This window comes from Lepidochelys kempii, chromosome 16 (assembly GCF_965140285.1).
Source record: "Lepidochelys kempii isolate rLepKem1 chromosome 16, rLepKem1.hap1, whole genome shotgun sequence".
Taxonomy (NCBI): Eukaryota; Metazoa; Chordata; order Testudines; family Cheloniidae; genus Lepidochelys; species Lepidochelys kempii.
The window spans coordinates 18,231,397-18,248,144 of NC_136395.1; the positions used below are offsets into that span (position 1 = coordinate 18,231,397).

A 16,748-nucleotide genomic window follows, 5' to 3' on the forward strand; every position below is an offset into this window, starting at 1 on the left:
ATGCCTTAGCCGCTGGGCTGACCGGTCATGGCTCCAGTCCATGGACGGACTTGGACCCTGCCAGGGATGCAGCGCCCCTCCTTACCTTGGGTCGCCTAGGTCTGGCTCACGCCAGCTGCTGTCCTCTGACCCCGCTGTCCCTTGTGTGCAGCCTGCAACTGCTCCCCGCTGGGTGCCGTCACCCCCCAGTGCCACGAGAACAGCACGTGCATCTGCACGAGGGGCTTTGTGGGCTACAAGTGCGATCAGTGCGAGGTGAACTTCTTCTACGCCCCGGAGCGGACTCTGTGCCAGGAGTGTCCCGTCTGCTATGGCCTGGTGAAGGACGAGGTACGGCACCCGCCCTCCCTCCCGCCACACCCCCTGTCAAGGGGATTACAGAGCCAGGAGCTGCCCCCTCCTCGCAGGCTTCCTCCAGGGCCAGCGCGGCTTCGGTCCCCCTGCCTGTCCAGGCCCTTTAGCAGCGCCCCGGGCACCCCGCTCCCCTCAGGGGTCAGTACCGGGTGTCTGGATGGAATGCTATGGCCTGTGGTATGCAGCAGGTCAGACTAGAATGGACCCTCCTGGCCTGGACCATTACGAATCTGACCCCCGTCCCCTGCCTCCTTGACTGTGCTGATCCTCCCCTGCCTCAGAGCCCCCTGCTTTCTCTGCCCAGGCCTGCCTAGAATCCCCTTCGCCCCACGCACCCCTGACCCACCCTGACCGCTCTTCGTACTCATGGAGCGGCACTTACTCCCTCTTTCTCATGGGCCCCGCCCCATCCCTCACACTGCCGTTCCCCCACCCCCATGTGCTGTGCCCTCTCCCAAGTGCCATCACTTTGCGGGCCACAGCCCTTTACCCTACCTTGCCCCGGCCCTATACGCCTACCCTATATTTGCCTATATGTTGCTCTGTCCTATATACCGCCCTGCTCAGCCTGGCCCAAAGCACCACCCTATCCCGGCCCACACATCACTCTTCCTTGGCCCTATAGGCTGCCTCTCAAGTCGTCCTCTCTGAAACACCCCATTGCCCTTGCAGGCTGACAAGCTGAAGGCCAAGCTGCAGCAGATGGAGGCGTGGCTGCAGAAACCAGACTGCAGCAGCCCCCGGACCCATTACCCAGGGCTAGGAGAGGAGCCCCGAGGAGACCAGCTGCCAGGTAGGGGGGGCAGAGGCAGGGGAGGCTCATCTCCTGGGGTCAGTGCAGGGAGGGCCCTGGGAGAGGAGCAGTGCACATCGGTTACTCTCCACGGCGCTCGGGGGCGACGGGGATGAAGGCAGCGTAAGGGCCACGTGGACGGGGCTCCCTCCAGAGCCTGGTTCCGCCATGCATTCACGTGGCCCGAGGGAGTCGCTAGGGAGCAACATGGGTGCCAGCCGCGCAGTACAGAGGCACGCTTCCCTTGTGGACAGCGGGGATGCCAGTGTTCCTCCAGTCAGCGGGGGCCAGAGCAGAGAAAAACGCCGTTCCCCATCAGGCGCTGGAGTCAGTGGGACCTTTGCACAAGAGCTCGGTGCACTGGGTGCATGTTGAGGGCTGAGCCCTCTGTTGGAAATCGATCTGCCGGTGTCATGGCAGGGCCGCTGGGTGCGGAGCACGCGTGGAAATCTGGCCGCAGTTGTGGGTGCTGAGCCTTGGGAACCTGCCCCTGAGCGGCCTTAAAGATCTTGTCCCGCACGGCTGTGCCGCAGCTGTGGGCATCACGTTACCAGGCGGATACTGACAAACTGGAGGGGCTCAGAGAAGAGGATGAGTTGGGTGGAGGGACCCGCAGGGTAAATGTCCAGAGCTGGGCTCAGCAACGGCTCAGTGCGGGGAGGAGAGAGGCGCTTGATTAATGGCTACAGGTATTTGGGTGTTGCCCGGGGAGAGGAATTGTTAAGGAGGGCTCAAGAGGGTGGACTTAGGTGTAGTGGAGGAATCCAACTGTCTATCATCAGAGCCCCCCGGCACTGGAACCTGTTAGGCTGGGGAAGACGTCCTGCTTGCCATGTAGACACACACAGGTGTGAGCACGGGCCGGAGTGCCACTCCCCACCCCTGGGCAGGAGACAGCAATGCGACACCACAGGTTTCCCCCCGCCCCCCAAGGGAAGGGGTGATGGCTGCAGGAGCGCTCTCGCTGTGCTGCTTGCAGATGCCAAGGCGGTGTTCCTGGAGCAGCTTGCCCAGCTGGAGGGCTCCGTGGGCACCACGTGGGGTCGGCTGAGGAACGTCAGCGGGACCGTGGGCTGCCCCACTGGCGGCGACGAGAAAACCTGCATCCTCCTGTCAGAAATCAGCACCGTGCTGCGGTCCGCGCAGCGGGAGATCCAGCAGGCTGCGGCTACGCTAGCGACAACGGTGCCTGGCTCAAGCCCAGCACGCTGGGCTTCTCTCAATCCCTCTCCCGCGGCACAAAATGGCTCTGAGCTGCGCTAGGGGCTGGTACTGCTGCCCCATCAGGGAAGGCCCCTTGTTACTTTCCCATCCCTGGCCTGGCAGGGGCCATGCTCGCAGGGGGTAGTAGGACCTGAATCAGTGACCTGCTCCTCCGGGTGAAGGAGCAGCACCAATAGGCAAGCACAGCGCTCCCCCACTCCCCTTGGTGACCTTTCAACCTTGCAGCCCTCCAGGTGCAATGCCCCCAGGGTGAGATTTCTTCCTTTGCTCTCTTTTTAATCCAGGGGAAATCCGTTCAGTGACTCTGCCACCCCCATGAGATCCTGGTGGCAGAGTTGGGGGTGTGGGGGATTGTTCTTCCCACCAGGAAAGGCTGGGGAGAGCCCTAGAAAGGTGTGTTCAGAACCATCCGGTGAGACTCACCCAGAATGTGACATGGAAGGAGTCTGCCCAGCCCTGCGCTGTTCCCGCAGAGGGGTCCCGGGGGCTGAACCCTGGGGTTTCACATTCATGTTGTTTTATATGTTTGGTTTTTTTAAGGTCATTCCTCATGAAATTTCCCAGCAGCCCACCAACTGGAGTCGCCTCGCGCTGGAGTCCCGGGTGCTGGCTGCCAGGTACCGCGCTTTGGACATGCGTGCACATAGATGCACACCCAGATTCACACCCATGCATGCCTGCGTGTGCACACGGGCACATCTCCCACAGTCTGTGCAATACGGGTTCGCCTCACTCTGACACCTCCTCCTCCTCCAATCCTCTCGCTGGCTTCCCTGCAGGGCCGGCTCCAGGCCCCAGCGAAGGGAGCAGGTGCCTGGGGCAGGCAATAGAAAGGGGCGGCCCGTCCGGGTCTCTGGCGCCAATTCAGTCCCTCTCTTCCTCTTCGGCGGCACTTCAGCGGCAGCTCAACCAGCTTGGTTTTTTTGTTTTTTTTTCCCTTTGCCGCTTGGAGCGGCATAAAAGCTGGAGCCAGCCCTGCTTCCCTGCTCTGGGCACCTTGTTTTCTCTCCAAGGCTCTGCCCCGGCCTGCCTCTCTGCGGTCGTTCCCTCTCTTCCTCCTCCTCCTCCCACTTTCAGGCTCCCCCTCACTCTTGGAAGCAACTCTTCCCCTCCCCCCTCCTTGAACCTCCATCCTTAAAGCCAGGCCTCTTGTGGATCCCCTGCTCTGAGCAGCTCACTGACCATCCTCATGCCCCCTGGTCTGCTGACCCATGTGTTGTGCCTGAGGCAGAGGGAAGGTCTTGGGACAGGTGCCTGAGCTTGTCCCGTGTGCTCTAAAGCACCCCGTGCTGGGAGAGTTCTCAGTAACCAGCCAAGTGCACGGACCGTGCGGTGACACCGGCATGCTCTGGATCACGGTGTCCTCTGTTAGAGAGCAGAGAGGTGCAGGTGAGGGGTGGTCACGCCACCTGCCCGCCTTCTGGGCTCCAACGACTGGAGCAAGGAGCCCAACAGGCACCGTGCGGCTCTGGAGCTGGGAGCTGGATGCCATTCTGCCTCGTGTGTTCTGGCTGGAATCGTTCCGTTCCCGCTGCGGGCATCGGGTGAGTGGTGGCGATTCATCCGACTCGATCTCGTTCTGTTGCCTGAGACAGCGAGCTCAGGCCAGACTGACAGCACAAGGTTAGATCCCATCTACGCTCTGCTTCTGGAGCATAACCTCAGGGCTCACCTCTGATAGCATCTCTCGGGTGGGGGGTCCTCTCTGCAGTCACGAGGACGCAGCAGCTCAGCTGGAGTCTGTGGCCAGGAGAGCCCTGCTCGCTTCCAACACCAGCTACGCTCTCCTGCAGAGCATCCTGGAGGACAACGCTAGCCTGGGGCTCAAGAGAGAGCTGGAAGACCGGTATGAGAACAGCAGGGTGCCTATGGGAGTGTGGCACAGGAGCCCCTTCCCCACGATGCCCTGCCAATGTGCCTCAACCCCAGCTGGCAGGGACCCCCACTAGGGGCAAGAGGGGAGTTGTCTGCATGGCCCATTCAGTCCTTGGCCTCTTTGCCAAGCCTGCCAACAAGGGGGTTGGTTGTGGTGGTTTTGTGCTGTGAACACCTGGGCTGAGACCCACCAAAATCATTGTACACAAGCCACCAAAGTGCCATCGGGTAGTGCTGGTTCCCAGATCACGATCAGTCTGGACCAGCCTCAAACCCGCAGGCTACAGGGGACTCCCTACACCAGCAATCCCCTGAGCCCTGCATGCCTGGCCAACTGCCAGCTCACTGTGTCCTTTTGCCAGCAGAAGACGCTCCTGCAGTGAGCAGCCCAGGCCCCTTTCCTCCTGCGAGATCACAGGTTTGTCTTGTGCCCCTTCTGTTTAGGTACCTGGAAATCCAGCAGGCGCAAGAGGAGCTGGCTGCTGGCGTGCTGGAGGTGGCAGCTGAGGCCAAGAGAACCTTTGTATCCATCCACCAAGCTAATGCAGACATGGCAAAGAACCTCGACGCTCCAGAGCTGGTGGGCAGCCCTTAGTGCTTGCACATGCTAACAACTGCAGGGCTGGGGAGTCATGCTGGAGACTAAGATGGGTCCCAGCCAGCAGTGTGCCCAGTCCCAGCCCAGCAGGGCCCCTCTAGGGTGGAAAGGAGATTCAGGCTCCATGGCCGAGTCATCTGTCTAGGTACTTGTCCCCCCCACATCACTATGGTATCTGGATACCTCCCACTTGTGCCTGGATTGTATCCTCACACCCCTGTAAGGCACGGTGGGAGTTGAGGCACAGGAGAGATGAAGACACTTGCCTAAGGTCATCCAGAGACCCTGTGGCTGAGCTGGGAATTGAACCCAGGCCTCTTGAGTTCCATCCAGCTCCTTCCCACTAGACCAGCCAGCTTAGTTCTCTGCCTTTGTGCTGAGCCAGCCAGGGGACAGTCTGAGCCACCTCTGGTGTGGCCATGGGCGTGACCATAGTGTGGCTAGCACGGCCTTTCTCCATCCACAGGCGCTGGCTGGCAGGGAAGGGAAGGGAGCAGCTCCTAGCCTGAGAATGGTGCCGAGTGCAGCAGCAGCTCAGATCTCGCCTGCCTCTAAGGGCCCTTTGGGGAGGCTGAATATTATCCCCACTTTAAGCCAGGAACAGAGCCCAGGTCTCTTGACTCACTGTCCTATGCTCTGACCACTAGATACTTCCTCTGAGCTCATTCTCTGCCTCTCGGATGCTGGGGGCTTGGAGCAATGGGAGATGCCCCCTCCCGACAGCATCTGCTTTCTGACCAAGCTGTTTTGGTGCCTGATCCCACAGCGCTCCCTAGTGGTGCAGACCGGAGCCCTGACTCGGGAGGTGATGGAGCTGGAGCAGGGGGTGGAGGTGAAAGAGCGCATGGTCCTGGATGCGCGAGACTCTCTGATGGCCGCGCCACTCACGGAGCTGCAGAGGGCTCAGCAGTTTCAGCAGGCAAGTGTTGCAGGGAAAGGTGGCCGGGGGCTGAAACCGGGGAGCCACTTTCCTGGCAAACTCGGAGCCTGCCACTGATTTAGGCTGGGGGGTGATATTCATCTGCATCCATCTGCACCCACCAGCGCAGACAGGAGTGGGGAGAGTGAGGTTCTTCATCCTTTCCAGGGGACAGAGGCCTCTGCATCCCCACAGGAGCCCTCAGTTTCCCTCATCCCTTCCCCTCCCACACACCCTACCCTCTCTCTAGGCCCTGTCTCCTGCTGCGGTCCTTCTGGCCACAGAGAACTAGATGAGGCCGACCTCCCCAGCACCCGCGCTTGCCGCTCCCCCACCAGCCAGAGGGGACTGTCTGCAGTGGCTGGGCCCACTCAGGGGCGAGGAACAGGGGCAGGAAGGGCAGAGACATTCCCCCCTCAAAAAAAACCCCTCACTGGGGGTTCACCCAGGCCGGCATGGGCAGAATAGGAGCCGGAACATTCAAAGCTGGGCATAGTTCTTTTCCCTGGGCCCTGTAGGGCTCTCAGATGCAGAGGGCAGTGCCTGGGTCCCCAGAGTCAGCCCAGAACATGCCTTGGCCCCCTGCTGTCCTGCCCCAAGAAAACCCACCCAAGCAGTCTCTGAATAGCATCGTCGGATCAGCAGGAAGGCTCCCCCGATGAGACGCCCTCATGCCCCGAGATCTCACTCCTGCCTCTCCTTCCCCTGCAGCTGCGGAAGGGGGTTGATGCTGCCCGGACTCTGGCAGCCTCGTCAGTTTCGCACGGAAAGGCCGTGGTCTCTGAAGCAAAGTCCCTGCTGTCCAGCTTGGAAGGTAACAATCGCTGCCCAAAGCATCTCACCAGAGCTCAGCTCTTCCGCTCCCGCCCCCCCCCCCAACTTATCCCAGCAGAGCCAGGGCGTGGGATGTGCCAACCCTGCCTTGCAGTGTGACACACAGGGCCACCACCCTGCTCAGCCCCATGGAGTTCAGAGCCCCTGCAGGAGTCAGAGGCGAATGCAGATGGAGCAGGGAAAGCACATTTCTACACTGCCAGCAGGGAGTTCTCGGTGCTGCAGAGAGCAAATCAGAGAATGGGACCTGACCGGGGCGGTGGGGTGCACGTGGCTCTGCTCCCGTTTCCGATCAGTCAAACACTGATGCGCTGGGGGGCGTCCCTCACCCCACTGTACTGCAGCAGATGTGGCTGGAGGAGGCAGCGTCTGTCAAGCCGTGGGAGGTTAAAACCTCTCGGAGGCTGCTAGGACAGGCACCGCCTGAGCAGCACCATTGCCAGCTTCCCCACCCTGCCCTTCTCCTGACACGGAGCGGGGCCATGCCCAGCCCCTTCCGTTCCTGCTCTCTGTGCTGAGGCTGCTGATCCCCTAGCTCCTTTCTCGGGGCGCCATGGGATAGACAGACGTCTGATGCACGGCAGCCTTTGAACCAGTGACCTAGAGGCGACAAGGTGTGGAGGCTATTACCAGTCCTCCAGCATGGCTGGCTCCCTGCTACGGTTTGGGGATGGGTTTATTTCCCTCCTGCTTGGATGCTGGGAGGGGAAGGTTGGTTTTGACTCTGCCCCGTTTCCCAGGGAGATTCTAATGCCTGGGGGTTGCTGGGTTCTCGCTCTGGTTCTGTTGAGCCTGCTTCTCCTCTTGTTGGCCCTGGGGTAGATCAGGATTAACTCCATTGATGTCCAGGAGGCTACACCAGTGCACGCTGGGGTGGAGGGGCCTAGTCTCTTAAACGCTGCCTTTGTCTGCAGGGGGGAAGAGGGTGTTTGCACGTCAGAAGGGGCAGGCCGCCGTGAGCAGGAAGCTGGCCATCGTCCGGGACAGAGTGACCGTGGATGCCCAGAAGAAGATTAGACAGGCAGAGAGGGTGCTGGGAAACACTGTGTCTGTCTCCACTTCAGCCAAGAAGACAGTCAGAGAAGCAGAGAGAGTCGCCAAGGAGAGCTCCAAGGTCTGCAAGGCTGGTGTTCAACTGAGAGGGTGATGCATAGAGAGGGGGGCAGGACAAGCCTGAGCAGGGCTTGCCGGGAGTCTGGCACATGGCAAGTGAAGGGGGAGCTGGAGTCAGGCTTAATGCAGAGAGATGCTGCACGGGCTTCCCCAGCATAGCTCTGCCAATACACCCCCCTCCTGACCTGCAATACCCCCTGCTACCCTGGTACAGGATCCCACCCCAGCTCTGCCAGTGTACCCCCATCCTAACCTGCAGCATTCCCTGCTGCCCTGGGGATCCCCCCAGCTCTGCCAATGCACCCCCATCCTGACCTGCAACACCCCTGCTGCCCTGGTACAGGATCCCCACCCAGCTCTGCCAATGTACGCCCATCCTAACCTGCAGCATCCCCTGCTGCCCTGGGGATCCCCCCCAGCTCTGCCAATGCACCCCCATCCTGACCTGCAATACCCCCTGTCTTTCCTAAGAGCAGTTCAGAACCCCTTCTGTCAATCAGCCTTGATTCTAACCCGCAGCCCCCTGATCCCCACACAGCCCTGCCTCCTGGCATGCAGCATCCCTTGCCCTTTAGATCCAAGGCCCTCTCTTGAGCAGGGATTGTAAGTCATGCTGGGCTGGCTTTGCAGCGTGTCTCATGCTCCAGCTGACTTGCCTCTAAGTCCAACATGAATTCCTGTGTCAGGAGGGCAGGGTTGGTGCATCCACTCTCCGAGCTCAGCATCCCCCTTACGGAGCCTTCACTTACACCACCAGGTGAGTGGCCCAAAAGCTCTTGTTGTTCGAGGGTGGGGTCCGGGCTACCAACCGAGCTCTGTCGATAACCTCTCTAAGAGGACGTCTTGTCTCAGCACAAGGAGGGGATGGGATGGGAGAGGAGCTACGCAAAAGCCAACTCCTACAGATCCTTTCCCTTTGTAACCCTGTGCTGCCCACGCCGTGCAGAGGTCCCAGGCCGTGCTGAGGGAAGGGAAGCGGGAACGCAAGCGCGCTGGTGAGCTCGCCAAGCGCATCAATGTAACCCTGGCAGAAGTCTCAAGGCAGGAGCACGTGTCCAAGAAGCTCAGGGAAGAACTCGAGGCGTCTCACCAGGTGAGCTGTATCCCATGGGACTGTGGGGAAGAGTCCCCCTTTCCTCACCAGTGACCTGCCCCCCGGCTCCCACACCATTGATTCTGAGGGCAGGCGCAAATCTGGAAATCTCAGCAATTTATTTGGACTGAGGCTCTGTCCAAGGAACCCCAGGGCACCATGGCATGCAAGGCCCGCATGTGGCATGCTCTGGAGAATACCCCACATGCAGGCTGGGACGCCATCCATGGGATCGCCCACATGGGGCTGATCTGTTGGCACTGGCAGCTAGAATCCTCCATAGGGCTTGTTATCTCGGGTGTGGCTAATGCATGTCCGTATCTCTGTTGGAAGGTGAGGACAGGGATGAGTGAAGCTAAGAAGAGCCTCAGAGAAGCCCAGAGCTCCCTGGAGATGGACATTGGGACCCTGAATAATCTGCTCAGCAGCTTAGGTAAGAAACGCCCCCCCCCCCCCGGGGCACTGGTGGTATATCCCCTTCCTGGGCACCGAAGCCATCTGATCCACTCAGCTGTCTGTCGACCCTGTTGCACAGTCACGTGGGACAGCTCCACTCCAGCAGCATGTGCTGCCGGGGGGCCATGCTGCCTGGGACCTGTGAATGTCATGAAAGCTTCCACCATCCTGATCTTGAAGAAATCTCCTGAGGGATAAATGCCCTCGTGGGACCTCAGAGGGAAATGCTGCTGCAAAGCGTGGCCTGCTGGAATCCCTTGGTGTTAGCTCTTCTCTGTGAGCCAAATCCAGTTCGGGCATCTCTGTTTACTTAGATGCTGCAATTCAAGTTGGGAACTTGGCTCTATATTTATTACAACAGATCTGTAGCCACCTAGGATGTCACAGCTGAGTCTCTGCTCTACATCGTGGTCACTAGGACCTTGATAGCCACAGCAGGGATCAAACCCAGAGCTTCCTGCTCCGAAACCACAGCCCAAGCACTTGAGTGAAAGGAGAATCTCCACCTGCTGTCAGCATGCCGCACCACGTGCAGTTCCAGTTTTCACCAGTAAAGGGCAGTGCTGTACTTTTCTTTTTTAAGCCTGCACTTTTTTGAGTTGCTGCTAATGCAGCCAAGGAGAGCACTTCTCTCCCAGTGTTGTCAGTGGCCTCCTGAGTCACGAAAAGACCAGGACTGGCTGATGCACAATCCACATCCAGAGCTGCTTTTTGTCCTGGCCTCTGGACCTAGGTGCTGGATTTGCATGGGTAGTCTTCCCCCCCTCTCCCCGTTGGATCCTCAGCGGTGAGACCAGACTGTAATTGTGGGGTCAGTTATGGCCTGGGTGCAGTGTCAGGGAGGGCAGCCAGCAATGAATCAGGCTTCCTACCAAGCCAGGAGCTTGGGGCACACAAGGAAATGGGAAGTTTTCTATCCTTTTTATTTGATGTTTTTAATTTACATTACTGAGATCTGGGTGGAGGGGAGATAAAACTCTGTGTCACTGAAAACGCCAGAGATTATTGAACCCAAAGGGATTTCAACAGCCAAATTTGGCCAAGTCACATCCACTCTTGGGGCCTCTGTTTCCCCTCCCACCTTTTGTCTGTCTTGCCTCTGCAGGCTCTGAGCTCACTGGGACAAGCGCATCCTCTCCCGGTGTGTGCACATTCAGTGCCTAGCACAATGAGGCTGTGATCTCAGCTGGGGCCCAATAGTAAATCAGCTTCTCCCTCTGGATGCTGTTAGTGTCTTTTTCTGCATTTTAGCTTAGGCTGAGTAGTGAAACTAGCCTGGTTGGTTTTGCTCACTGTGGCAAGTCAGTTTCATGATCAGGTTTCCCCATCACTGAGGACATTCCCACATCCAAGCCATAGATAATAGAATATCCAGGTTGGAAGGGACCTCAGGAGGTCATCTAGTTCAACCCCCTGCTCAAAGCAGGACCAATCCCCAATTTTTGCCCCAGATCCCTAAATGGCCCCCTCAAGGATTGAACTCACAACCCTGGCTTAGCAAGCCAATGCTCAAACCACTGAGCTATCCCTCCCACCTAAAACTGGTGCTCCAGGTGCTTTGCCAGGGTGGGAGCCGGGGAGTGACCATCGCTAGCCCCATGCCACAGGTGTGGGAATGGAATGTGAAGTCACTTGCCCAGGGTCAGAGCAAGGCAATGCAGGGTGAGGATAGCACCCAGGTACCACAAGGCTGTTCCCAGTCCAGTAGGGAGCCATGTTTACATTAATTCTCCCCCCCACCCCCCGCTTTATTCTTTGCAGTAGCTGGGAGCTTCCAACTCCCTTTATGCCCTTTTAATTCATTCCCACCCCTGAGGCGTGAGCCCAGCATCTGTCTAAAGCCCCTTTGGCCTGGCTCCACACAGGGCTGCCAGGGCTCTCTGCCTCCTCCCTCACTGCTGTCTCCTCTTCATCCCGCCTAGGCAACTTGGAGCAGGACACGCATACAGCCACTGTGCTGAGCACTAGCCGCCTGCAGCTGGACCGCCTATGGCTGCGCCTGGCCAGGCCCGGAGCCCTGGAGAGGAAACTGAGCCATCTGCAGCGGGAGGCAGAGCAGCAGCAGCAGAAAATCCAGGCATTCGAGCGCGACCTTCAGGAGATCAGAGCCGACAAGCTGAACCTGGAGGAGGTTCTACAGAGCCTGCCGGAGGGCTGCTCGAGCTGGCAGTGAGCGGGCCCCATGGACAACCCCCATTGCCCCCACCTCCACAAGGAACTGCAGAGCCATGGACATCCCCCAGCTCACCGACAAGCTCCTCAAACCTGACTTCCGCTCTTTATGCTGCCTTCCCACAGAACAGCGAGGCAAGGTCTATGTCTAAAGCTCTGGGACAAGGACCACAGCCCCCAGCAGGACTGCCAGTCCAAAGGGTAAAGCTTGTCCGTGCAGGAGCCAGAGCCGTCTTGGGAGCCAACCCCAGACTGTGGAACAAACTCCTGTAGGAACTAAGGACCATCCCCAGGCCAACCCACCTGCCGCTTCCAGTGCCAGGTGCGCTTTCCACTGGCCTTCGAAACACACACACACACACACACTCTCTCTCTCTCTCTCTCTGCTAGTCACATCACTCCATGCTCTACTGGGCGGTGCTCACACACCACGGGCTAGTGGACCACAGCGCACCCTGAATCGAATGGGAGAGCATCGAAGAAAGAGCTCGCGATGGGGGTGTGGGACTGAGAGAGGGCTCAGTGCTGCCCCCTATGGGGGAAGTACACAACTGCCTGCTCCATGGGTCCTGCGGTCACACCGGTGTTGGTTGTAATGGGCACCAGTGCAAGTGCAATGGCAGCCTTAACCTGGTCGAGGTGGAGGGGATAGGCCATGCCCTGCCTCTTGTGCTTTCACAGCTCTGCCAAGGTGGGACGGGTCCGTAGCAGCTCTGCTATTGGCATCCCCTGTGGCACAGCGTATTTCCGGGCACTCAGGGGATGTGAATGGCCCAACGCCATGGTCTCTGTGTAGATGGCACCATCTCACTCAATGTGTCGGGGGCGGGGGGGGGGATTACTAGCCATGGCCTATGTTCGCACTTGCGGCTGCATCAGTGTCACCCCTGCTCTCAAGCTCAGCTTGGCTGCAGCCCGTAATTCCCAGCAGCTCGTTGGCCTCCCCTTGCCCTCCCTACCAGGAGGGCGAAGCAATGAAGAGCTGGGCAGTTGCCTTGGGCTTTGCAGCTGTGGTAGAGGGATCTGGCGTGACTGCTGACAAGTCCAGTGGCTAATGGCTAAAGATTTACTATAATTCCCAATAGATGGGATCCCTTGCAGGGAACGGCTACAGATAGAATGCTCCTCTGAAGTGGGCGCTGTTTTCCCCTTCCTCTAATGGGTTGGTCCAGCTTGGAGCCAAGCAGTACATTAGGTAAGAGAGATCTAGCCCCTTCTGCTCTCATTCACATTGGTTTTGCGGTAGCATAACTCCAGGGGAGTGACTCCTGATTTTCACTGGTGTAATTAAGATCATGCTAGGGGCCTGCTTCTGGTTTGCCTTTTAACCTGATTCTAATGTGCTTTGGTGCCATTCACACTATTAGAAACTGGTTTAGCTAGAGCCGCCTGTCAACCCCTTTTGCGAGGCTGCTGGAGTGGATTGTGGATCCCCCTCGTCCCACTGGCCCAGCTCTCTGGAAGTGACACAGAGCTCGTTCCTTTCCCAGAATACACCATCTTGTTCTCGCCTCTGCGCAAAAGTTGGCACCGGAGAAGAAAGCCCCAGCTGGGTGTTGTCAGACTCTTCCCCCTCTCCCTGCCCAAGGACAGCTCTGTGAAAGCACAACAGTTGTTGCAAAGCACAGAATGATTCTAGCTTGGCTGGGAGGCCTGGACACACAGCCACATATTTGCCTCCCTAGGAAAACAACTGGGCATCTTCAATCTGCACACACACTCGCTGCTGTTAGAGAAATGTCAAGCTGTTGCCACCTGCCCAGTGCTGAAGAAGACATGATTCACCTGCCTTCCCGGCCTCTTTAGAGACCTGTTTCCTTAGCTGATGCTATGTGCTTATAGCTGTATCCATTAAAAAAAATCTTAATATAATACATATGTTACATTCTGCTTGTAGTGCAGTTCCCGGGCTATAAAACAGCTGGCAGCTGTGTGTGTGTGTGTGGGAAAATACATGACATACCTCTAGCATCTGTCCTCCAGCAGGCTCTCAGAGCTCTGTAAAGGAAAGCCTTACAAGAATGACTTCACCTAACAGTGAAGTGCAGCTGCTTCTGGGGTGGAAAGTGGCAGCTGTTTAACAGCTCACAGTACAATAGCACAACAGTTTAGGAGAGGAAGTAAAAACCCCAGTAGCCAATTGAAACTGCAGGGGGAATTTAGGGAGGCAGAATGTGATTGGAGATTCTGGCCAGGACACTAGGGTTAACACACCCTGTTCTTGAAAAAAGTGTCTAGGATCTTTAATGACCATAAGGGTTTGGGAGCTCAGTTTCTTCTTTAGCACAGCACCACAGGGGGGCTGACTAATTACTGACTCAGACAATGCTACTGCTTCCACCATCTGGGTTCTTGTCGTTTCCCATTGATTCAATAGGCATCCTTGTGTTACTTTGCACCGTTCCTGGTTCTGTGTGCGTGTAGTGCACTAACAAGGCTAGGGCTGTATAGCCAGTCCCCAGTGGAGGTGTAGAAAGGAACAAACCCCCTCCTATGTTCCTAAAGACACTGCTATCAGCTGCAGAGCACCCCAGCAGCTCTCCCCTTAGCTTTAGAAAAAGGAGTCATGCAAATCCCAGTTCCTCCTGCTGATACTTCTGCGGGTTACATTTGCTCCATTCCTAGGAAGGCTGGTGCAGTTTGCAGGAAGTGATAACACATGTGTGTCCTGGACACATACCCAAGCCTGTTGGGAGAACAGAAGGCCCAAACTGTTAGTGTGAAGGGCAGGGTGGGAAAGGGACCGGAAGGAGGGTGATGTGTTGAGTGACAGAGATGGGCAGGGGGCGGGATGTTTGAAGGTAACACAGCACCAATTGATGACAAGTCCATCCAAAAGAGGCCCACTGGCCAAGATGTGGGGTTGTGGGGAGCAGGAGGTCGAGGGGAGAGGTGGATCTGTGAGTTAAAGATGGGCACTGAAGCTGTGGGAGTGGAGATTGTTCATAAAAAAAGCCATCACATGAGCAAAGCAGAAGGCCAAGGCCGGAGCCTTGTGGGGACTGTTCCTGAAGAGGGGAGGACAGGGACCCACCGGATGAGATGCCAAAGGAATTAGCAGGAGAGGATGGAGCCATGCAAGTCAAGGGAGGGGCACATTTTCAGCAGGGAGGGTCTGAACAGCAGAGGTCTGTGAGGGTGAGTATGGAACAGGGCCAGGAGGGAGGTTTAGCGAGAGCAGCATGAGTGAAGCGGAGCAGGAGGAAGCCAGACTGGAGAGAGTCAAGGTTGGAGGGATGCAGGCTAGCAGCTCTGTGGGTCGCTGTCAAATGTTCCAAGACCCAAACGCTCACTCCCACAAAGGGGATGGGTCTCTGTGTCTCTCCTGGGCAGGTACTAGTAACACTGTTTGCTTGTAAAAAGAAAAGGAGTACTTGTGGATACAGACTAACACGGCTGCTACTCTGAAACCTGTTTGCTCCTGCACCTCTCCTAGCAGCCCTGAACACTCCACACACACTCCAGTGATCCACGACATGCTGCAGGGTGCAACAGGGCATATTAAGGATCTGCTCGGGGACCATGCAACCCCAGTCCCTGAAGCTCCTCATGCTACTGCCCAGACTTGGCCCAGCATTCCCTGCGATCCCGAGGTGCCTGGCTCCCCCATACAAACCCCTCTCTCTAGCCTGCATTGGCTGGACGCAGCATCACACCCACACTGCGGACACTAGAGGGAGGCTTTTCCCTTCCCAATGCTTTCAGCCTGCTGTTAAAACCTAGTCGGTTCCAGTCAGTTTGATCCATGCGTGGGGCACAGCTCTGTTCGTGGGCAAAGACAGCATTAGCTAATCCTGAGCACCTATGGAATGGAATGGGAGGAAACAGGGTGAGAGCCCTAGTCTGGGACTTGGGAGGCCTGAGTTCAATACCCGCCGCTGGCACAGATTTCTGGTGGGGGTCTTGGGAAAGTCACTTAGTCCCAGATCTTCAAAGGTATTTAGAGTCTTGACCTCCACTAAAATAGGATCTGGGCTTTAATCTCTCTCTGCCTCAGTTCTGCATCTCTAAATGGGGATGCCCAACATCACGGGGTGTTGGGAGGTGCTCAGATACTACCGTGAGCGAGGGTCACATAAGCACCTTGGATAGATAAGATCTACTTACCTACTCTCATAAGATGCAAGGCCCTCTGTGTGCAGGGCCTTTACTTCCTGGTGTGGCGGAATGAACAGGTGCCAGTATCTTGCAGAGGTCTGTTCTGAAAGGCTTGCTGGAAGCTGGGTGTTTCAAGGAGCCGTCTGAGAGGGGTGAGTCGGATGCCGACGTCAAGGGGGCAGCGTGGAGGAAGATGCAAAGACCAGACCAGGAGAGGGAGCAGATGCTAGAATAACTGAAAGTACGTGCAGGGTGGAGGTGCGGCCCTCAGCCCCTTGTCCCTGGACTTTAAATCCAAAAACAGGACACCTCTCCTCTTGTTTTTGGGCTTCCAGCTGGTGACTCAGACTTGGCTTCTCCAGGCAGCAGCCATTCCAAGGGACTCGCCCAAACTCTGATTGTTTCGTTTATTTTCTTTAATTAAAATAAACAGTATTGTTATTAGTGGGGATCTAGTGGTTATGAAAATGGGAGAGTGAAATGGGCTGGAATCCAGCATGGCGGACTAACCTGCAGGAAGGCGCTGGGCAAGATCCTCCCGACCCCACTATCTTTCCCCAGCTTTGCTGATGCACCTCAATCCTTACCATTGCACCCCCTGCTATCCCAGTTCTGCCCTCCTCTCCTAGCTGTACTGATGGCCATCTGCAGCAGTCCCTGATACCCCACTCCTGGCTCCTGCACAGCTTGACCCTTGTCTCCTCCTTTTGTTTCAGTTCTGAGCAAGTGAGGAAGAATCTTGCAATTGTGCCAGTTTGTTGTTTTTTTGTGATATGGACAAAGGACCACAAGGGAGCAGGCTGAGCTCCCCAAACTCATCTCACCAGTGACCAAACTGCTCTGGATTCCAGCACTCTGGGCCACCAGCCTCTTGTCCTCATGAGAATAATTTGTTTTCACTGGATGAAAATAAATCCGGATGAGAAGTCCCTGCATTCGGAGCTCGGGGGGGTTGAATCCTCTAGGGCTCAGACCCTACTACTCTGGCTGTTCTTTGGGGACACATATTGTGCTGGCCAAGCTGTTGGTGCTCCTGAGAAGCACAGCTCTGAGCAGAGCACAGGTAATAGGGGCTTGCTGAACTGCCATGAGGGAGCCCAGGGGCTGACCGAGAAAGAGCTGAGGGACAGAAGACATAGCCTCGTGCTCCGGGAGCAGCGGGACGCTCACCGCCTCGACTTCAAGACCACCGCAGACAATCACAGTTCGTACCAGTTGG

At 57.2% G+C, this 16,748-nt stretch overlaps 1 protein-coding gene across 5 annotated transcripts in view; it reads left to right on the forward strand.

Annotated features, from left to right (window-relative positions):
* Positions 1 to 13,314, forward strand: part of LAMC3 (laminin subunit gamma 3) — a 45,185-nt gene extending 31,871 nt beyond the window's left edge. For 2 of the 5 annotated variants that reach the window (XM_073314279.2, XM_073314280.2), the window contains 12 exons: positions 152 to 330; positions 1,027 to 1,147; positions 2,127 to 2,332; positions 2,912 to 2,988; positions 4,083 to 4,217; positions 4,691 to 4,826; positions 5,611 to 5,763; positions 6,475 to 6,577; positions 7,512 to 7,711; positions 8,657 to 8,803; positions 9,137 to 9,236; positions 11,182 to 13,314. In XM_073314279.2, the coding sequence (XP_073170380.1) occupies positions 152 to 330; positions 1,027 to 1,147; positions 2,127 to 2,332; positions 2,912 to 2,988; positions 4,083 to 4,217; positions 4,691 to 4,826; positions 5,611 to 5,763; positions 6,475 to 6,577; positions 7,512 to 7,711; positions 8,657 to 8,803; positions 9,137 to 9,236; positions 11,182 to 11,432 (1,808 nt within the window). In that variant the 3' untranslated portion in view covers positions 11,433 to 13,314. The other 3 variants (XM_073314281.2, XM_073314282.2, XM_073314284.2) reach the window with 3 other exon arrangements.
* Positions 13,315 to 16,748: the final 3,434 nt, after the last annotated feature.